The 23,056-nt window shown below is 44.2% G+C and overlaps 1 protein-coding gene across 1 annotated transcript; it reads left to right on the top strand.

The window, feature by feature from the left end:
- Positions 1–1,044: 1,044 nt before the first annotated feature.
- LOC109417750 (endoplasmic reticulum transmembrane helix translocase) lies at positions 1,045–20,714 on the top strand. The gene is made up of 7 exons (XM_019691878.3): positions 1,045–1,660; positions 1,789–2,470; positions 2,535–3,049; positions 8,555–9,893; positions 9,953–10,292; positions 10,361–10,637; positions 20,476–20,714. Exons 1-7 carry the CDS (start codon positions 1,376–1,378, stop codon positions 20,590–20,592), a joined length of 3,555 nt encoding a protein of 1,184 aa, XP_019547423.3. The 5' UTR covers positions 1,045–1,375; the 3' UTR covers positions 20,593–20,714.
- Positions 20,715–23,056: the final 2,342 nt, after the last annotated feature.

The raw sequence follows: 23,056 nt of genomic DNA on the forward strand, positions 1-23,056 counted from the left end.
CGCATGTGTCATGGTGGCGCTGCTGTGCCTCAATTTTGCAGAGAAATGAACGCGACGCCGATCAATGTTTACATAAAATGACTCAATCATGAACCTTCATTCATGTTTTACGAATGGATGACGCCACGGGGGAGTCGTCACCTGCTAAATTTTCACATCGAGCCGAGGGAAACAACACCTGCAAATGAATGCTTCGGATTGAGCATTATAGAGGGTGCTAGTGAGATGCCAAACGATGTTTTTGAAGCAGTTTTCTTTTAAGTAATATGTCTGTTTGTCTGTGCTTAAAGGCAGAGCTTTGAAATATCTAATAAAATATTAAATTTTGTAATAGAGGTAATAAACTATAGAGGAAGAATGTCGCTGGCGTCGCTGCCGAAACATCTCTTGCTGGCGGAGATAGGCCGGGCTATAAGTGTCAAAGCGAAAAAGTATGCAGTTTGACAGATAGATACCCGACATGTTTGCGAGCGAGAACAAAGGGAACAGCAGCGACATTCGTCCTCTATAGTTTATTAACTCTATTAATTTTGTTCATTTGTATACAAGATCAACCATTTAAAATGCTATGTTCAGACTTAACTGAACAAGAAACTGATGCCGTTTTTCTTTTTGATCCAGTTCCAACCTGGGTTGGAACTGGATGAGATCACAGTTTCAACCCCAACCCGACTTCGGTTTCGTTTGTACTAAAGTTTGTTTGACGTTTGTTTGTTTACACATTTTCCGCCAATCCAGTTCCAACCCAGGTTCAAAAAGAAAAACGGCATGAATAATGTAATTCCAAGTATTCAGAATACCATTTTTCAGGTATTTTTTTCTTAAGCAGGCTGTAATTATAATGCTAGCTAATATTAGATTTCTGGGATATGATCCATTCTAGGGAAAGATTTTTGAGGGAATGGTAATTCTATATAAATAATAAAAGTGAACGAGTTTCTTCGAGTTTGATTAAACTGTTTCTTCCCTGATAAAAAACGTACACTTTTCCCAGAGTGGCATCATTTTAGTACATTCACACGTCACTCAAAGGGGGAGAAAAAAGCAAGAAAAGCAAACTGATCCACCTGTCAAGTGATTTTCGCAGCTCCATCATCATCGGATCGTTTTCGCCCGGTTACAGGAAGAAAAATCGGGCCCAGCAGGAAATTTTCACTCCATTCAGTGCGGAAAATTGCCCGGAATCTAGCCCCGAAATGTGCCGGTTCTAGTGTCGTTCAGTGCGTGCGGTTTGGCCATCGTCGGAAAGCGGTGTCCATTCATTGAAAATCTGCGGTGGAAATCGATCGAGTTTGCTGTCGTCACTGTTGCGGGTTGTGCTGCGGTGGGGGGTCGTCGTGTTGCGCTGTCGGGGGAGGGGAAGGATAAAAATCGAATGATGACCGAGGACGGGGGGAAGCGCCGGAGGAACGGTTCGCTGGACGAGCTGGTGCAATATGTTACGCTGCACGTACCGAGCCACGTCCTGCTGAGCGGAAGCACCCTGCCCTTTATGATGGTGTACGCCCTCTGGGGCTATCTGTGGGTGTGCGTTTACGGAGTGGAGGACTACTGGGAGGCGGGATTGCTGACCCTGGCCGGCATCGGATTCGTGCAGATTCTGGTGTGCCTCTGTTGCTTCTGGAGCGTGCATGTGCAGGTGTTCCTCAACTGCCGGAAGGTAAGAACAAGAACTAAAATAACAAATTGTCATCCTTCAACAGTTACCTATAAGGATTTTTTTTTAAACTCTCTTTGGAGACATCGATTAAGAATCCTATTGAAATTCCCACTTTCTTCTCTTTACAGGCAAAAAGCCCGGACAAAGCAAAAGTAGTGAAAGTGGTCCCCACGGAGAACAACGGTTCATCCGAACTGGTCAAGCTACACTGCGCCAAAGCGAACGAAACTGATACGGCCGTAAGCGACGATGGATCGGTCTATTGGTTTATTTTCCAAAAGACCAAATACGTGTGGGATTCGAACCGGAAACAGTTCCGCAGCGTTGAATTCCCCATTCACAAAACGTACGAAGAATACTTTGAATCCAAGGGGCACCAGGAAGATTCCGATGTCCAACTGGCGGAGCGAACCTACGGCAACAACAACATGGAGATGGTTGTTCCGGAATTCTTCGAGCTGTTCATCGAACGGGCCACGGCTCCGTTCTTTGTGTTCCAGATCTTTTCGGTGTTGCTGTGGTGCCTGGACGAGTATATGTACTATTCGCTGTTCACGCTGGGGATGCTGATTTCGTTTGAGTGCATCCTGGTCCAGCAGCAGCTGCGGAACATGTCCGAAATCCGCAAGATGGGAAACAAACCGTACATGATTAACGTGTTCCGGAACCGGAAGTGGCGTCCGATCAAGTCCAATCTGCTGGTGCCCGGAGATTTGGTATCGATTACGCGATCTCAGGATGAGAATCTGGTTCCTTGCGATCTGCTGTTGATTCGGGGAACCTGCATCGTGGACGAAAGCATGCTGACGGGTAGGTTTGCAATGATTTTCCAATGACACGTCTTACAAATTCCTTTTTTACCTCTCATTTTCAGGTGAATCCGTTCCCCAAATGAAGGAATCGCTGGAAAACACCGACGAGCACAAAAAAGAACTGGACATCGAAGCGGACGGCAAGTTGTATGTGCTTTTCGGCGGCACCAAGGTGGTACAACATTCCTCTCCGAGCAAGGGTGCCATGCGGGCACCGGACAGTGGCTGTATCGGGTATGTTCTCCGAACCGGGTTCAACACCTCGCAGGGCAAGCTACTTCGGACGATCTTGTTCGGCGTGAAACGGGTAACCGAGAACAATCTGGAAACGTTTGCATTTATTCTGTTCCTGTTGGTGTTCGCGGTGGCTGCTGCGGTCTATGTGTGGATCAAGGGCTCCGAGGATCCGGAACGGAATCGGTACAAGCTGTTCCTGGAGTGTACGCTTATTCTGACATCGATCATCCCACCGGATCTACCGATCGAGCTGTCGCTGGCTGTGAACACCTCGCTGCTACAGCTTTCGAAGCTGTATGTGTTCTGCACGGAACCATTCCGGATACCGTTCGCTGGAAAGGTAAGCATTGCTAAGATGAACTATGGCGCATCATTCATACCGTATGAAGTGATAAACATTTCGTCCCAGGCATGTGCATCCATGCAAATTTTAATGTTCATTTGGTTCTATTTTCTCAATTTCCAACCGAGTTTGACGGAAACTCATCGTCATCGGGATCCGTCCGATGATCAAATGAGATAGTATCTCAGAGATACTTTCATCGACATGTAAAACATTGTCCAGTTAGAATCTGGACGCAAAGTAAAATTTATTGTGACGCTCTAAAAATGATCATAATCATTATTCTTTTACAGTAGTCTGAGCATAAACTAGTCCTCTATTAATGGTGAAATCATCGATTTTCTTGCAACGAGTGAACATTTATTTCAGATTGAAGACAAGATAAGGAAAAAAATCTTGCACAAACACGTTGAAAATCTAGCGTGGTGAGATCCGACAATCGCCAAAAATGTTAATATCTCCAAAACCATTATGAGTGATGTGCTCAGATGTTATCCATGCCATGAGGAAGTGTCTCCGGAAGATTGAAGTTTGTGTTCATAGATTAATCTGCTTGGAATTCAAAGATTTGGCAGGAAGCTCGAGCTCTGAGCATCGTTTCCTCACTTCACGATAATGACAACAAATGTGTACAAGGATGATAGCCTCAAGAATTGCGTGCTGGTTTTCAAAAATGCACACGAGGCACGAGGGTAGAGGTTTGAGCTACTTTGGCGAGCTGTCACGACAGCCGGATATGTTCACTGGTATCATCACGGATGGATAGTGTTTATTAACGAAAAAACGCTCAAATTTCGCCTCCCTAGAATTCACTGAATTTCCCTTAATTTCGCAACAAGAGAAATGTTTGACAAAGTTTCTTTGGATTCCTAATCAGACTTGTTGAGGGTCTCAAGACACTACAGAGATGACCCGATTGTGAGACAAATACACCGAAGGGGTTGATGCTAAAATTTACTACCATTGTGCAGATTTTTAACCCCTCTACTTCCCATGGTTGTTCTAGAGCACCATCGATTTTCGACGAACTCCGGACAAACGGAATAAGATGAATATGATGCAATTATTTTTAGAATATGATTATAACCTCATAAGGTTAACCCAACGACTACCTACTTGTTTCAATAGTTGAACTATTGATAAACAATCAAAAACCTATTGATTTACAATCGAATTTTTTTTTACATTGATTTCGAAAAATTTAGCCAATTTGCAATAACTTTTGTTCTACCACATTTTCGGAAATGCTTTTTTGGCATAGATATACTGCCCCTATTCGCATAACAGTCCCATGTTTGCTGGGTTTCCTATTCACATGGGACTGTTGTGCCAATGGGGGCAGTATAGTCGTTCAAAGTCCTGGGAAGGAAAGGGTTAAGAAAGTTAACACGGAAAAATTCTGCGATTCCTCTAGAAGTTTCGTCAGGGCTTTTTTTCGAACTTCATTCAAAGATACCTCTTGAAGTTTTTTCGGAGATTTATCCAGAATTTTCTTTAAAGAGTTCTCCAGGAATACTTTCTGGGATTCCTTCAGAAGTTCCTTTAAGAATTCCTCCAGGGTTTTTTCCAAGTGTTTCTTCGGGAATTCTTCTAGAAGATCCTCCATAGATTTCTCCAGGAGTTCCTTTAAGGATTCTTCCAGAAATTCTTAAAAGATTTCTCCAGGACTTACTTTAGAGCTTCCTACTGAAGTTCATTAAGGGATTTCTTCCAGTGATTACCCAGGAGTTCTTTCAGAGATTCCTCTAGAAGTTTCGTCAGGGCTTTCTCCTGAAGTTTATTCAGGGATTCGTCTAGAAGTTCCTTAGGAGATTCCTACAAAAAAAAACAAATTTCCTTAAGGATTTCTCCACAATTCCTTCAGAAACTTCTTTAGGGACTCCATCAGGAATTTCTTTAGAGATTTCACCAAGAGTTTTTTCGGGAATTCCTCTAGAAGTCCCTTCAGAGATTCCTCCAGAAGTTTCTCCTGAACTTCATTTTCTTAACAAGCATTATAACTGTACAACAGATGAATAAACCGTACTTAAGTTTGATTTTGGAAATTTTAGCTGAATAAGCTATTATTCAGCTATCATTTTTTGTTGGGTTGTGGTTCCTCCAGCAGTTCCTTCAGGGTTTTCTCCAATGCCTCCAGGATTTCTCCAGGACTTACTTCAGGGGTTCCTACTGGAGTTCATTCAGGGATTTCTATAATAGATCCTCCACACGCTCAGAAAACCGCTCTGATAAACGTGAACAAACAAACGCAAATATACACCGTGAACTGGAACTAGTTCCAGCTGTTAATATGGGCGTTCTAGAAAACGTGAAATCTAGTTCACGGGGTACATTTCTTATTGTTGTTATCGTTGCTATGCATAGTTCCCGTTTGTTCACGTTGCCGTGATTGGGAGTGCACTACACGTATATCGGAACGGATTTTTTTTGCGTGCAGTGATTCCTCCAGCAGTTCATTCAGGGATTCCTCTAGATCCAGAAGTTTCGTCAGGGCTTTCTCCTGAAGTTCATTAAAGGATTCCTCTAGGAATTCCTTATGCGATTCCTACAGATTGAGATTCTCAAGGATTTCTCCAGGACAGCGTAGTTATTGGTCGAGGCCATCCCATAACGGCGAACAAGTTAGCATTGTCATCGTCACAAGATGAAACGGGCATTCGCGCGCTTCATTATGTAATTTTGTAATGGGCATGTGTCATGACGGAAACTTCTATATTGTTAAAATTTCACCTGGTCCAAGTGAATTTAGGCTAGCCATTGTTTTTAACAGAGTGGACATATTTTCATGATTTTAAGGGTTCAAACAATAACAAAATCAACCAATCTGATAGTAATTGCTTTGTTAACAACTATGTCACGCTCCGTCATGACCGAATATTGTCAGACTCTCTTTAGAGTCATTTAGAGATTCCTCCAAGCAGGGATGGCATTCCGCTCTGAAAATGTGCACAGTGCAGCTCATAATCATATTAAAACCGCGCACACTTGCACACACACTGAGGGGCATGCCATCCCTGCCTCCAAGGATTTTTCCAAGAGTTTCTTCGGGAACCCTTCTAAAAGTTCCTTCAGAGATTCCTCTTGAATTTCATTTTGGGTTTCCTTAAGCAGTCCCTTCAAGAATTCCTCCAGAAGTTTCTTCCGAGATTTCTCCAGGGGTTCCTTTGGAGTTTATTCAGAGATTTCTATAGGCGTTCTTCCAGTGCACTGCAGTGCTTCCTCCAGAAGATCCTTTAGTTATTTAATTTCATTTATTCAGTATTACATAGTTAGAGCACCTTTAACGGTGCGCTTCTATACCCCGTTTGGCAGCCCTCCATCATTGCAGCAAACTTTACCGGTCGCTGCTGGATGCGCTCGCAGAATACTAGCGCTATGGGTGGGTGACCAAATATAGTAGCGGGACAGTTGCGCTGCTAAAAATGACAGCCCTCCCGATACGAATCAGGGTGACTAATTTGATTGCTACCGGTGTGGAAAAGGGTGGTTAAGTCAAAATGGTAGCGGCGCGCGGGTTGCTAGAATAGTAGCCGAGGTTAATGTTGCTCTTATTACAATAAATCTAAATTATTCAACAATTCCTCGCCACAAGACTCGGTTCGTGGCTGCAGTCCTCCATCCTCGGCTGCATCCCACACTTGCCATCTGGTCCGCCAATCTTGCAGGCTGCCCTCGAGTTCTTCTTGTGCCATCCGGATCTTTTGCGAACCCCAGCTTTGCAGGGTTGTTTTCCGGCACTCTCACAACATGTCCTGCTCATCGTATCCTTCCAGCTTTTACGACCTTCCGGATGCTAGGTTCGCCGTAAAGTGCAGCGAGCTCGTGGTTCATTCTTCGCCGCCACACACCGTTCTCCTGCACACCGCCAAAGATGGTCCTAACGTTGTTGTCTGCCGTTAAAAAGGATCCGACGAAATCCTCTACAACCTCCAAAGTGTCTCCGTCTATCGTAACACTGCTTGCACTGTCGTTCTCGGTTCCACCTGCCAGCACCTACTTCGTTTTTGATGCGTTCACATTTGTTGCTTCACGTTTCAGCTGGGTGTACAGCACTGCCACGGGTCCAAATGTCTTGCAAAAAATGTCCATGTCATCCGCGAAACAGACAAATAGGCCGGATTTTGTAAAAATCTTACCCCGGGTGTTGAGCCCGGCTCGTCGCATAACACCTTCCAGGGCGATATTGAACAGCAGGCATGAGAGTCCATCACCTTGTCACAGTCCCCGGTGAGATTCGAACGAATTAGACGGATCGCCTGAAATCCTTTCGCAGTTTTTTACACCGTCCATCGTCGCTTTCATCAGTCTAGTGAGCTTCCCGGAGAAGCCGTTCTCGTCCATGATTTAGGGATACCTCCTTGTGGTCATTCAGGAATTCCTCAAAGGGTCCCTTCTAAAAGTCATGTAAGGGTTCCTCTAGGAGTTTCCATAGGTCTTCTCGTTACTAATAATTAACTGTATTTTGAGACTCCTTCAATGAAGGTGGTCTTGCAAAAAATAGAAATATTTTTTTTTTTAACTTTTTCATGTTTTAACTTAGCGCAATGCAATAAGAAGTTTTTCTACAACCAATTTGGAGAAACTTTGCCGAGTTGTTCCTGAAGGAATCTTAGGAAGAACTCCTTGGGGAATCTCACGAGGAATTTCTGAAGGAATCCTAAAAGAAATTACTGAAGGAATTTTGTAAGGCATTCTCGGGAGGAATGTCTGAAAGAATCCCTTGAGGAAACACAGAAGGAATTGGGAAGGTGGAGCTTCCATAAATGTAACTTCCGAAGGAATTTCTTCAGGACTTCTAGAAAGTAGGTTTTCCAGGAGGAATCACAGATCACAGAACTCCAGAAAGAACTCTTGGATAATTCTCAAAAGAAACTTCTGGAGGAATTCTTAAAAGCAGGAATTCCAAAACGAATAGAGTGCGGGCACCGGTTTTGGCCAGTCTAACGGAAATCATTTTTAGAAAAATAGTCAATAATCCAATGATAACTACCGATGTGTTAAATGATTGATTGATTGATTTGTCTTTATTTAAGAGACTTTCAGCCCTTGTTAAATGAAAGGTTTCAATCTATATTTTGAAGGAAAAATGCAGAAATCAAGCTAATACTTGATTTTTGCAATAAAAGTGGCATTGGCCAAAATAAAAGCTCAGCTTCAGTTTTGGCCATATTCTTAAATGCCGTGTCATTATTTGGCTCGGTATAGCTAATAGTTGGTAAAACCCTTGTCTACACTGAAAGACGGCTTGCGGTAATAACCAGCATAACAATGTTTTCAAATTTACCATGGCATAACTTGATCATCGATCAACATACGCTTCTTGTGTGCGTTTTGTTTTCTCTTAACCCTCAGCGTACACTGAAAGACGGCTTGCGGTTGAAATTACTATTTGGTTATTTATGCAGCCAAATAAACAACTCAAAAATTGGGTGCACAAAATACATTAGGGATGCAAAAATAAATAAAAGTAATAAATAAATATGCGCTTTTTCCTCTCGTTAGGTACAAATCTGCTGCTTCGATAAGACTGGAACGCTAACTAGTGACAACTTGGTGGTAGAAGGTGTGGCCGGCCTGAAGAAAGACACCAGCATTACTGCAATCAACGAAATTCCCGAACCTACTGCACACGTGTTGGGATCTTGCCATTCGTTGGTCCAGCTAGATGATGGACTGGTAGGGGATCCGCTGGAGAAGGCAACGTTGACGGCCATCGATTGGAATTTGACCAAGGGCGACTCGGTGGTTCCCAAACGGGGAAAGTTCAAGCCATTGCGAATCTACCAACGGTTTCATTTTTCCTCCTCGTTGAAGAGGATGTCCGTTCTGGCTGGACACCTTGTTCCGTTCAGCAATGAGACGTGCTACATCGGAACGGTCAAGGGAGCTCCGGAAGTGGTGATGAAGATGTTGAAATCGGTTCCTGATAATTATGAGGAAACCTACTTGGAATACTCTCGTCGTGGGGCTCGCGTTCTAGCTCTGGGGTATAAATCCTTCGGGTCGCTTGATGGTAATACGGTTCGGGAACTGAAACGAGCCGACGTCGAAAAAGATCTAGAATTCGCAGGGTTTATAATCATTTCCTGCCCCCTGAAACCGGACTCAAAGTACGCAATCAAAGAAATCATTCAAGCTTCTCACAAGGTGATGATGATCACCGGAGATAACCCGCTGACCGCGTGTCACGTAGCCAAGGAACTTCGGTTTACCAAGCGGACAATCGTCGTTCTGACGAGAGACGATTCCGACGATGCCTGGTACTGGGAATCGATCAACCGAGAAATCCGAATCCCTCTGGCCGAAAATCGAACCGTCAAGGATCTGTACAAGGAACACGATTTCTGCATTACCGGAGAAGGGCTTCAATATCTGGACAGCAAGAAACATTCCTACCTTCTGAAGTTGATGCCGTACGTGACGGTGTTTGCCAGATTTGCCCCGAAACAGAAGGAAGTGGTTATAACCACCTTGAAGCAGCTGGGATTCCATACGCTGATGTGTGGTGACGGAACCAACGACGTCGGGGCCTTGAAGCATGCCAATGTCGGAGTTTCTCTACTGAGTCATCCTCCGACAAGGGGCGAGAAGCGTGTGCGGGCTGTCACTGCTGATGGGGAACCGGAAAAGAAGGCGAAACAGGACAAACACGATGAGCAACGTAAGGCGCTGACTCCGAGGGAACGGGCCATTATGAAGCATCGGGAAAATATGAGCTCCACGCAGGAGCGACTGCAAAAAGTCCTGAAGGAGATGGACGACGAGCAGGTGCAGGTTGTGAAGCTGGGCGATGCCAGTATTGCGGCACCGTTCACCAGCCGATCGTCGTCGATCAATTGCGGTAAGTTTGTTTATGATGCTCCATAAATCATTATTATACAAATAATGCATTCCTTGCAGTCTGCCACATCATCAAGCAGGGTCGCTGCACGCTGGTAACGACGTTGCAAATGTTCAAGATCCTAGCTTTGAACGCGCTGATTTCTGCCTACTGCCAGTCGGTGTTGTACATCGACGGCGTCAAGAACAGCGACACTCAGCTGACGTTGCATGGTCTCCTGACGGCAGCATGCTTCCTGTTCATCACCCGCTCAAAACCCCTTAAGGCCCTGTCCAAGCAAGCACCACTGCCGAACATTTTCAACCTGTACTCTGTGACCACGATCCTGGCGCAGTTTGCGGTTCATTTCACGGCACTGATCTACCTGGTGCACGAGGCCAATCTACGATCACCGCCAAGGTACGCGCTCCTCTTCTTGAACATCACCCCATCCAATTGTATAACTTATGATTTTCGATACCCCCTAGGGAAGGCAAGGTGAAGCTCAATCTGGATCTGGCACCGGACGAGAAGGAGGAGTTCACACCGAACATCGTGAACAGCACGGTATACATCATCAGCGTGACGATGCAGATTGCGACGGTGGCCGTCAACTACAAGGGTCATCCGTTCATGGAGAGTATGCGGGAGAACCGGCTGCTGTCGTATGCCATCTTCACGTCCAGTGCGATCGTGCTGTGCCTGGCGTTGGGCATCGTGCCGGATCTGTTGACCACCTTCGAGGTGATAGACTTCGAATCGGATGTGAGTATCTTTGTATTAAATTCATCGTATTGCGCGTACATTGTTATAAGGGCGTAACTACTGCCTCCATTCGCACATCAGTCCCACCCCACGTGAATTAGAAACCCAGTAAAGGTGAAACTGTTATGACTGTTATTATTATTATTACTATTTATTAACGACACTTTACCATTATTGTGGCATTCGTGTCATGTTATGAAGCTATTATGTTGTTATAGGGTGCGGGCACCGGTTTTGGCCACTCTAAGGGAAATCATTTTTATAAAAATAACCAATAATCATATGAAAACAACCAATGTGTCAGATTAAAGGCTTCAATCTATATTTTCAAGGAAAAAATGCAGAAATCAAGCCAATACTTGATTTTTGTATTAAAAGTGGCACTGGCCAAAATAGAAGCACTGCCGCAGTTTTGGCCATATTTTTAAGTTTGGTTTCTATTTTGGCCAATCACGTGTATTTCTTATGGGAGTGGCCAAATTAGAAGCACCCTGGCCAAAATAGATATATGGGAGCTGATTTTTTAAGGAAATATATTTTTTCTTCTAGTTTTTAATCAAAACGTGTGGTTTTTACAGCTGTAATCATCATATGGTATTAGGATCTACTAGTAAAAAAATTAATTTACGCCGATTTGGATCGCAACAGGCTCAATACCGCACTATGGCCAAAACTCCGGACTGGCCAAAACTGAAGCTTCTACCCTATGTATTATGTTTTGATTTGCTTTAGAAAACTTGCTGAAATCCTCCATAAATTCCTTCTGGAGTGGTATCCCCGTTTTACCAAGTACTTTACGATGAGATTTCTCCGGGTTTTGCATTCCACCGAAATTATTTGTTAGAATTTTTACAGGAATATCTGATGGGATTTCTCCTGGGAATCTTACAGGAACTGCTGCTGGAATGCTTCCAACAATTAAAATTTTAATTCTTCCAGTATTTTTTTTCTGGGATTCCTCCTGACTACTGCAAATTTTCCTAGAATTTCTTCAAGCATTTTTGTAATAGATTATTTCTGTGGATTTCTCCTATAATTTCTTTAACCTCACGTAACTCGCGCGGTTGACCACCACCGTCAGCACCACGCTAATGCTGACTACAAAAAGCGATATTTTTTTCAACGTGTTGTACAAAATACAACAGCGCGATCACTCGAGCGTTAAAAGTTCAGACTAGGATTCCTCCAGTTTTCCTGCTTTGATTACTCCGGGAATTCTTGCTGCAACCCGTCCTGGCATTCCTACAAATATTCGTTATGTTATTCTTCCAGAAATACCTTCGGATATTCCTTCAGGAGTTTTTCCAGGAATTCCTCCGAATTTTTCTCCGAGAATTCATAAGGAGATTTCCCTGTCCAAGAGTGATGGGTTTGACGATGGCTTATCAAGCGTCGTCATATAGTGAAAATGTGTTTAAATAATTTCAATTTTAGTCTTTTATAATTATAGATTAGCTAAATTAAATATTGTAACGAAAATTAGTGAAATAGTAAATGGAATAGTATTTGAAAGTAACTAGGTTTTGAATTAAAGCATTTCTTTACAAAATTAAACTAAAATAGAATCTGAATAATCATACCATTGCTTTATTGACTTTAATTTAAACGCTTGATTTGTCATGCCTCCAGCATACGCTTAATCGCTGTCGCATGATCTAACAACAGTTGATTACGCGCAGTGCTGGGGGGACCGACAGGGCTTATTACCAGTCTATACTAACCCTCTAACTACTAACAAGACTGGGAAGCCAACGATCACTCATTGCACTTTTGATAGTAGTATTAGTAGTAGTAGTTAGTAGTAGTAGTAAGAGTAGTAGTAATAGTAATAGTAGCAGCATTTTATTAACAAGTTGATTCGTACTATTCTTTTTCACTTCTTCGAAATTATTTTTATAGCAACTATAAACTCAGGAGTGGATAGCATAACGACATTGATTGCAGCAGGGTCCAACCTTATTATGTAATGCAAGAGTGCATATGGGATGTCTCTGCATTACTTATATCTTCTAATTAAGACAGGGCAGGGTGATAAGAAAATCGCATTAGTGAATGAACAATTTAGAATCTAAATTTTAGATGTTGAATGCTGTTCACTCAAGAAGTTCACTGGTGCAGGTAGAAAAAAAAACTTTTGAATCTCTCTATTTCATAGCATAGTAACAAGAAACTATATTTAAAACTGAATATAAATTATGCTCTCTATGATGCTCAACAATGCTATAAACAGAATACTAAAATTTCCGGGCCGCCATTTTGTGGAGTTTGGCGGCACACTGTCTTCTTGTCATTTCAGGTTCATTTTCTACAACGCGTGGCTACAAAGAGTGAACAATACCATCGTCTAGGGAGCATTTTGGAGCTAAATTCGGTGAGTCTGTTCCATTATATTTACGCTGTCATTATTTTAAATTCACCATGGATAGTTGCGGCCTTTTTTGCATGCATATTGTTATGCATCTGTTTGTGCACATTTGTTGTTACCCATCTTTCGTGTATTTACTCAACTAGCACTGTAAAGTTCGTCACTTCGAGTGTCGGCCTAAATTCTTAGTATTCATTTCATTAAAACTACTATTGTTGTACAGTCCACATATTTGATGTTGCCACGTTGAGCACCGGTTTGTCCACATCTGCTAGAGCTTTTGGCTGGGAGTGGGTCTGGTTTGCAGGTTTAGCGGGGGCCTACCACAATTTGGGAGTGTGAGGGGGGGGGGGGATCTCTGCTTTGAACTCACTACTCATCAATTCCGTGGGGTATCTAGAAGACAATTGACGATAAGATTGGAAAAAAGCTTGCAGTTGGGAACTAGACTAAAATAGTGGCCGATAGAAAACAACGCGCTAGACAGCATTATTATTCATTTTTTTTTTTAATATTTACCCATAGGCTTTTCGCCGGTTGGCAGTATAGTATTTAGCTGTGTACGAAGATACGGATTAGTTGGTGTACAGATGACAGGGTTCTCACGGGAATTGCTTCAAGCGAGGCTTACATAACAACTGACAATAAAGAAACCTATTTTTCTTGACTTTCTACGCAATGGACATCTGACCGAACACACGTGTTTTCGTTAATCTCCTAGGCATTATTTGTGCATGACGGAACAACTAGCAGGACACAGTTCCAGACGTCTCTTTTTAATAACGATATTCAGCATATTTCCAATAAAACTACACTTCAATAAAGCAAAGACTAAAGCTGCTATGATAGAACAGATCAGAATGACTTAATTGACTTATTGACTACATATTGGAGATCTACTTCGAATAACTGACAAATTGACAAGAACCTAACTAAATACATGGACCATACTACAAAAAAAACAATTGACAAAAAGAAAAAAGGGGAAACTTTTATTAAAACTATTTTTGTTCAACGCAGGCCAAAACAGTGTCGACTTGGGCCACGATATGCCTACGTACTTCTGTGTGTTGAAACAAAAATAGAGGCTCATAGAAGCAAACGTAGGGAAAGGGTGCGGTGTTAGAACATAAGCACAGTGTGCTACCGCCGTAATCACTATGAAAAAAAAAAAAAAAAAAAAAAGAGAATTCATAAGGAGATTTCTCCCGGAAACTCTCCGGTGATGCATGCGGGCATTTTTCCATGGATTACTGGCGAGAGTCGTCTAAGAACTCCTGCAGGGCTTTTTTTTTTAGGAATTCAACTATGGATTTTCTTAGCTCCGTGGATGCTAGCTGCTACCTCACGAATCTAGGAACCCTCCCTCCGGCGGCTTTTGGGAGGTCGCCGTACGCAGTGTCACAGAGAACCCAGAGAACAGACATCCAGGCTAGAACAAATTTCATTCAGGAAGTTGTGTAAGGATTTCATTCCTTACTTGAGTAAAGATGCAGACCACGTTGAAAACACTAGCATCGCAAAAAACACTATTATAGTGGCTTCTGCTTGCGTGTAAATACGTACACGTAGCATTGTGTGTTGTGAGCGACCGCGACCAGGCGAACAGGATTGTTAACCTTCACGTACACGACCCCCAACATCTAATTTTCAAAATGCTGGCATTTCGTCAATTTTCATCCAACTTTTTTGAAGTTGCCCTCAATCGATCATAAATTGGTGCTAGTTTATTACACCCAAGTGGCCATGCAATATCCGGAACCATTCCGGAGATATTCCGGATTGTACTGGGGTCAGGGAGGGTGCAGAAATGGCAAAAAATGATTATTTCGTGTGTTATTGTGTTTGAACCATCGATTTTCAGCGGAATTTTCATTGCGAACAATAAAATACATCTGCGATAATCAGATTTGAATAAGTTGACCCATCCGGATCACTGTGACAGGTCCCGCGGGGGCCTCATTGGGGACACTTTTGGTTTTCATCCAAAACATGTCGTGCGACATATCAAACTTCATGATTTCAAATGATTGAGTCAGAAATGATACTCTGAAGTATGTATCAACTAATATGGCCACCCCGGAACATCTAGCATTGGTTCCACGGGGTGACATCGGGGACATTTCTGGTTTGCAAACAAAACATGCCGTGCGACGTATCGAACTTCATGATTTCAAGAGAACGGGGCAGAAAAAAATGACTGAAGTATGAAGCAACTGATATGGCCGCTTTGGAACACCTGTAACAGGTTCCGCGGGGCCTCACAAACACAATAACACACGAAATAACCACTTTTAGTCATTTGGCAAGAAAGGAAACCTCCACCACCTCGTAACCCCAATAAAATCCGGAATATCTCCGGAATGGTTCCGGATGTTACATGACCACTTGAGTGTAATAAACTAGCACCAATTTATGATCGTTTAAGGGCGACTTTAAAAAAAATCGGATGAAAATTGACGAAATGCCAGCATTTTCAAAATGAGTTGTCGGGGGTCGGTAATGTGAAGGTTAACCACCGACGAACCGACGTGACAGCTAGAACAAATAAATTCAAATTTGTTGTCCCCGACGCCATGATGAAAAATAGCCGAACACTACCGCCTCCTCTATAACGATTCGCGTTGTTTTGATAGCTTGACTCCGAACCCCCATGTATTCATATAGGAAGAGGTTCGCGTCTGCGATGATTTGACAGGAGCGTTCGCTCGCTTTGCTTGTCGACCGTTAAATTTGGGGGGGGGGGGGGACAGTTTTGAAACACCACTGTCACGTCGGTTCGTCGGTGGGTTAACTATGAGCTTTTTAGGCGGGAGTACGAAACTTATCTACCCAGCCTAGAGATAGAGTGCCATGGAGTGGTCACTAACGACAATTAGACTCGTGCCGCCATCTTGTCTGGAGCTGGTGGGTTTAAAAATCATGCTGTCCCACTGGTTACAGTACTTGATGCCGTCCAAATGAATAAGGCACAACCCGACGGTTCAAAAAAAAAACCAGAATAATTTAGGGCATAGGTTCCCAAACTTTCCGGTGCGCGACCCCTTCGGCCAGCAGACGTACTTTTCGTTACCCTTCATAGAAATTATCTCATTTGTTATCTGTTGCAGTAAAATATTCGACTGTCCCTAGCGACCCCGTGGATAACGGCCGGCGACCACTCCACCCCCCCATCCTCTCCCCCCCCCCAGGGGGGTCGCGATCCACAGTTTGGGAAATTATGCTTTAGGGGTGATACACAAATTATGTCACGCAAAAATCGACCTTTTTCAACCCCCTCCCCCCTATGTCACACTTTTTGTATAGGACCTAAACATTTTTTGTATGGGTCGTCACGTTCTGCAAAACCCTCCCTCCCCCCCAAAAAGCGTGACGTAATTTGTGCACGCCCCCTTGGGCTCCTTCGTTTACCTATTGGTTTCTACGAACTGCGTTTACCTATTGGTCATGCACTGCGAAAAGTAGGGCCACACCAGTTGCCCAGTTTCTGGCCCAAAAAGCCAAGAAACTAGTCAACAGGAACGTCGACAGAATCCAGTCGACCCTTCTGAAAAATTAACTCTTTCTGGGATAGTGGATACTATCTTCGATACGTTTAATGTCTCCCCCGCTATAAGAAATTTGATTAACATGGCCCTTCGCTTTGTGAAACCTCTTCTGAAGGAACTGGCTTCAGGATGGCCGATTCTTGAATCTTTCATATCTTTCGATCGCTAATTTGTCCTGGTAAGTCGGAGATATGATCGAATTCTTTCAGTGGAATTGTAGAAGCCTAATTAAAAATATAGATGCGTTCAAATTTTTAGGTCACAGAACACATTAAGTGATATGAATAAAGTGAGCAAATGCTTTTACTTTGCTAAAATGCATGTGTCAAACCTTTTACTTGAGCATTTACTCAGGTTGGTACATATAACCAAACTAAAAGTGTGAGCATTTACTTTTTGAACATAGTAATCCATATGAATAAAGTTGGGAAACCTGAGAAAATGCTCACAAAAGCTTGAGTCACCTACGGATCATTTAATTTATTTAGTTCAACATCAAATTCATGATAACACTGAATCAACAATTTGCCGCCATAATACTCGATTTGTAGCTGCAGCTCTCTAACGTCGGTCACGCCCAACGCTCACCAGATCACGCTCCCCTGGTTCGCCCATCGTGCTCTCTGCGCCCCACGCCTTCTTGTACCAACCGGATGGTTAGCAATCACCAACTTTGCAGGGTTGTTGTCCGGAATTCTTGCAACATGCCCTGCCCACCGTATCCTTCCGGCTTTGGCCACCTTCTGGATGCTGGGTTCGCCGTAAAGTGCAGCGAGCTCGTGGTTCATTCTTCTCCGCCACACACCGTTCTCCTGCACACCGCCGAAGATCGTCCTTAGCACGCGTCGCTCGAAAACTGCGAGTGCTTGCAGGTCCTCCTCGAGCATGGTCCATGTCTCGTGCCCGTAGAGGATTACCGGTCTTATTAGCGTTTTGTACATGGTGCATTTGGTGCGTGGGTGAATCTTTTTCGACCGCAGTTTCTTCTGGAGCCCGTAGTAGGCCCGACTTCCGCTGATGATGCGCCTCCGAATTTCACGGCTCACGTTGTTGTAAGCCGTCATTAAGGATCCGAGGTAGACGAATTCCTCCACCACCTCGAAAGTATCCCCGTCTATCGTAACATTACTACCCAGACGGATCCGGTCGTTTTCGGTTCCGCCTACCAGCATGTACTTTGTTTTTGAGGCATTCACCACCAGTCCGACCTTTGCTGCTTCGCGTTTCAGGCGGGTGTACAGCTCTGCCACCGTTCTAAACGTTCTGGCAATAATGTCCATGTCGTCCGCAAAGCACACAAATTGTCCGGATTTTGTGAAAATCGTTCCCCGGCTGTTGAGCCCGGCTCGTCGCATCACACCTTCCAGAGCGATGTTGAAGAGTAGGCATGAGAGTCCATCACCTTGTCGCAGTCCCCGGCGAGATTCGAATGAACTAGATAGTTCACCCGAAACCCTTACGCAGTTTTGCACACCGTCCATCGTTGCTTTAATCAGTCTAGTCAGCTTCCCAGGAAAGCCGTTTTCGTCCATGATTCTCCATAGCTCTGCGCGGTCGATACTGTCGTATGCCGCTTTGAAGTCGATGAACAGGTGATGCGTTGGGACCTGGTATTCACGGCATTTCTGGAGGATTTGCTGTACGGTGAAGATCTGGTCCGTTGTCGACCGGCCGTCGATGAAGCCGGCTTGATAACTTCCCACGAACTCATTTGTTGTAGGTGACAGACGACGGAAGATGATCTGGGATAGCACTTTATGGGCAGCATTCAAAATAGTGATCGCCCTGAAGTTCTCACATTCCAAATGGTCGCCTTTCTTGTGAATGGGGCAGATTACCCCTTCCTTCCACTCCTCCGGTAGCTGTTCGGTTTCCCAGATCCGGACTATCAGCCGATGCAGACAGGTGGCCAACTTTTCTGAGCTCATCTTGATGAGTTCAGCTGCGATACCATCCTTACCAGCTGCTTTGTTGGTTTTGAGCTGGTGAATGGCATCCTTAACTTCCCTCAGCGTGGGAGTTGGTTCATTTCCGTCCTCCGCTACACTGGTGTCGTCGTTTCTTCCGTTGCCGTGGGCTCCCGTGCCTACGTTCTCCACGCCGTTCAGGTGCTGATCGAAGTGCTGCTTCGGCTGCATATTTCGGCTCGCGGCACGAAGCCGTTGCGGGATGCTTTGAGCTTCTGATAGAACTTCCGTGTTTCTTGGGAACGGCACAGCAGTTCCATTTCTTCACACTCCGCTTCTTCCAGGCGGCGCTTTTTCTCCCGAAAGAGGCGGGTCTGCTGTTTCCGCTTCTGTTTATAACTTTCCACCGTTCCACGTTCTGTCGAGTCCCTTGCTGCAGCATCACCGCCCTCGCTGCATTCTTCTCCTCCAAAACCGTTCTGCACTCTTCGTCGAACCATTCGTTCCGTCGATTCTTTTCCACGTACCCGATGGTGCTCTCGGCTGCATCGTTGATGGCTGCTTTCACTGGACTCCAGCAGTCCTCTAGAGGGGCTTCATCGAGCTCGCCCTCGTCTGGCAACGCTGCCTCGAGATTCTGCGCGTATGCTGAGGCGACATCCGATTGCTTCAGTCGCTCTAGGTTGTACCGTGGCGGTCGCCGGTACCGTACATTGTTGATGACGGAGAGGTTTGGGCGCAGTTTGACCATCACCAGATAGTGGTCGGAGTCGATGTTGGCGCCACGATAGGTCCTGACGTCGATAATGTCGGAGAAGTGCCGTCCGTCAATCAGAACGAGGTCGATTTGAGATTCCGTCTGCTGTGGTGATCTCCAGGTGTAAAGATAAGGGAGGCTGTGTTGGAAAAAAGGTGCTACGTATGGCCGTATTTTTGGAGGCGGCGAAATCAATGAGTCGTAGGCCGTTTTCGTTCGTCTGCTGGTGGGCGCTGAACTTACCAATCGTCGGTCTGAATTCCTCCTCCTGGCCTACCTGAGTGTTCAAATCACCTACGATGATCTTGACGTCGTGGCTTGGGCAGCGATCGTACTCGCGTTCGAGCTGCGCGTAAAATGCGTCCTTGTCATCATCAGTGCTTCCGGAGTGTGGGCTGTGCACGTTTATTATGCTGAAGTTGAAGAATCGGCCTTTGATCCTCAACCTGCACATTCTTTCGTCGATCGGCCACCAACCGATCACGCGCCTCTGCATATCACCCATCACGATGAAAGCTGTTCCCAGCTCGCGTGTGTTGCCGCAGCTCTGGTAGATGGTATGATTACCTCTAAACGTTCGCACCATGGATCCTGTCCAACACACCTCCTGCAGCGCTACTATGCCGAACCCGCGGTCCTTCAGTAGATCGGCGAGTATGCGGGTGCTCCCAATGAAGTTGAGAGATCGGAGGTTCCACGTACCGAGTTTCCATTCGCAAGTCCTTTTTGTTCGCTGGGGTCGTTGCCGTTGGTCTCGGTTCGTATTATTCTGTTGCTGATTTTCCGTTACAATGGTTTTTTACGGCTGGCTCGTAGGGCCTGACACCAACCCCCTACTTTCCGGAGATCCATAGTGCACAGTTGAGCTTAGAGTCCTTCCCTGGCACTCGGACGTAGATCAGCCGCCCCTAACATGGGGATCAGACGCTTTTGTGAGCCGCTCCTCCTGGAGAACAGACGCTGAGGCTTACCGAAGCAAACCCCCCCCCCCTTCCCTGTCAGCCTACGACCAAAGTTCCCACCGGGGTTGGTTACCCGATCTTCCCTAAGGTTGCTCATAGTTTTCGGCCGGTACCGCGTGGAGGTAGGGATAGGAGTTGCTGGGCAGAGGCTAGTGGATCACAATGGGATCTGAATTGCGCAGCATACCCAGCCTTTACCGTTCAACTACATACCCTTTAGATTAGATAGTTTGCAGCCCGATCTTGCTCACAAATCTTGTATTAACTAATCCATGTATCCCACACCTTATTCTCCACAGTTCCGGAAGATCCTGGTTGGTGTCCTGGTGGCGGACATGCTGCTCGCCTATCTGGTCGACCGGATTTGTTCGTTCCTGTTCGGAGAGATGCGAAAGAAAGCGGACATCATTGCCTAGGTCGGATGGGAAGGACGAGCGGACTATAACTGGACGAGAACTCCAGTCAGATACAACAACACTAACTAAGGTATCCTTAGCGCGGCACACATTCAACTATAAATAATATTAGTGAGTAAAAACATATGCACGAAGCGAATCGCGAAAAATTGTGTGAGACTAGGTGGGATTGGTTCTTTTAATAATTGTGAAGCTACGATTTGGTCGATGACCGTCAGGCAGGTTTAGCGTGTGATAGAGTATTACAATTTTAATTTTAATCGAGCACATTTAGGGCTATCTCGGTAAATTCATTTAACGAGAATCCAACAAAATGCATTCTCGGCAACCCACTTACCGAGGTAGGGAAACAATTTTCATATGTGAGAACCTCATAGCGATCGACGATACGAACAGAGCTCGAGGCGCGGACTGATCTGCGGAATATCCGGAAGAGATGAGAATACGTGTGTGTCGGGTGTATTCTGTTAACGTTCGTGAATAGGGGGTTTGTACATTTAGTGGGATTGATGTTGATGTTGGAAATAATATAGTGAAAAAAAAATTGGACTAGCAAAGGCAGCATTTCTCGTCGTCGTTGTCGTCGCCGTCGAGTCAAGTCATTGCATACAGACTGGAGGAGCAAGTTAAGGAATTTCTTCTTTATGCGAAGAACACTAAACGCGATGGAAGTGAGTATGATGTATTAGGAAAATGTCTATAAAGCTGAGAATGGAAAAAACATGCCGGAAGGAAACTTAGATGAAATATTTCAATAAACTAAAATGAATAAGCAGGGAACGAAATGGAAAGCAACTATTAAAATCTGTTCATAGCAAAAAAAATCGTTTACTTGACTTATACACTTTATATAACTGTCTTACGGAGTTTTTTAGTTGAGGGTAATGTTGTATGGTTCGTCGTATGGAGCAAAATCTTTAAAATATAAAATAATATATTTGAGAAAAAAAATGTCTTTTGGTTTCACTTACCGATGACAGTGCCTGTATTGTGGGAAATTCAACTTTACAAAGTTACATAGTTTGTTTAGGTACGCGGAACACCTCGCTCTCGGTGAGTTGTATGTGTTATCTATAAATTTCTTTTCGGTTTTTCTTTATGTAAATTCAACATTGTTTTTTTTTTGCAAAAAAATAATTTTGAAAGTTTGAAAATGTGGGTGTGTTTTATACTTTATCCAAATAGGTATACTATATTGAAACTTCTGTTTCTGTTGATGACCTTCTCTCCGTTTCCCAGTCTCACGGGACTACATGGCACGCAATATCCCCAGTCCACTGTCTTATTCCCAACCCATTTCCCACAGGGTAGTACTGCTGCAATATGTTTCGCTTTTAATTGAATTTAATGCATCTAGTTTGTCTGCTTTGGAGGGCACACCGACACAAAAGCTTTCAAAATGAAAACTCAATTAGGTCGTGTGCTGTATGTACCTTCCTAGCTGGTTGGTAACTTTGCGCCAAAGCTTTCGTTCAACCGCAATGCGTTTACAAATGGGCCGGTGGAGGTCGTTTCCTATACTCCACGTCACGTCCCAGTTTTGTTCCAGTTTTAACCATTCAGCTGTTCCGGTTTAGGTGATGACATTAAAATGGCTGTAAATCTAATAAATTTATGTGAATGTGCTGTGCACTCCGCTGGCTGTATCGGGCGCTGTGATTGGGTAATACCTACACATAATTTACGATGGATCAGTTTTAACCTGATGCACATATTGCTTTTCGATGTTAACACCGTATAATATGGGAGACCCATATTGTGGGCAGCAATAAACGATACTAATTAGATCTGAGAGTTCAATTTATAGCTTGTATGCTATTTATTATAAAGCAAGTACAATTGAGTTATGGGTTGACCTGAATCGCTAGTTGATTTTATACTTTGCTATACAATTTATACAATTCTCGGTTGGCGCAGCAAATTTCCGTAATGTTTTTTTTGTTACAAAATAATATCACTAGTATTCCCTCAATTGCGTCGTAGCATAGACTTCTCCTTCGAGGCATCCACAAGCACTCCATTTCCTAATGGTTGCTTGACGTAATGTCGAAAAGAGATGTCGGTTTTTAAGCATTTGATGAATCCAATTGGAAATCATTGGAGATATACCATGACTCCGTGCGGTTTCCAATATTGTATCGAAATCGCATGCTGTTAAAGGCACCCTAAGCAGGATTGCTTTTGAGCGAATGCCTTCTATATAAGCCATAAGAAGATGAATGCGGAGCTCTATAAGTCTCACGTTCTAAGGGTGCAGTTTGGTTTACGCCGAGACCCAAAATCTTTCTGGAGATTTGTGAATAGCAAAAGGAAAGGTTCGTCTGTTCCTTCCAACGTTATTTATGAGGGGCAAGAGTCTGTGAATGAGTCGGAAGCTTGTGATTTCTTTGCAAAGCACTTTGCTTCAGTCTTTCAATTACCGTCATCTGGCGACCAGGCGGAACGTGCCGCTTCTCGTGTTACT

This window comes from Aedes albopictus, chromosome 2, assembly GCF_035046485.1.
Source record: "Aedes albopictus strain Foshan chromosome 2, AalbF5, whole genome shotgun sequence".
Lineage (NCBI taxonomy): Eukaryota > Metazoa > Arthropoda > Insecta > Diptera > Culicidae > Aedes > Aedes albopictus.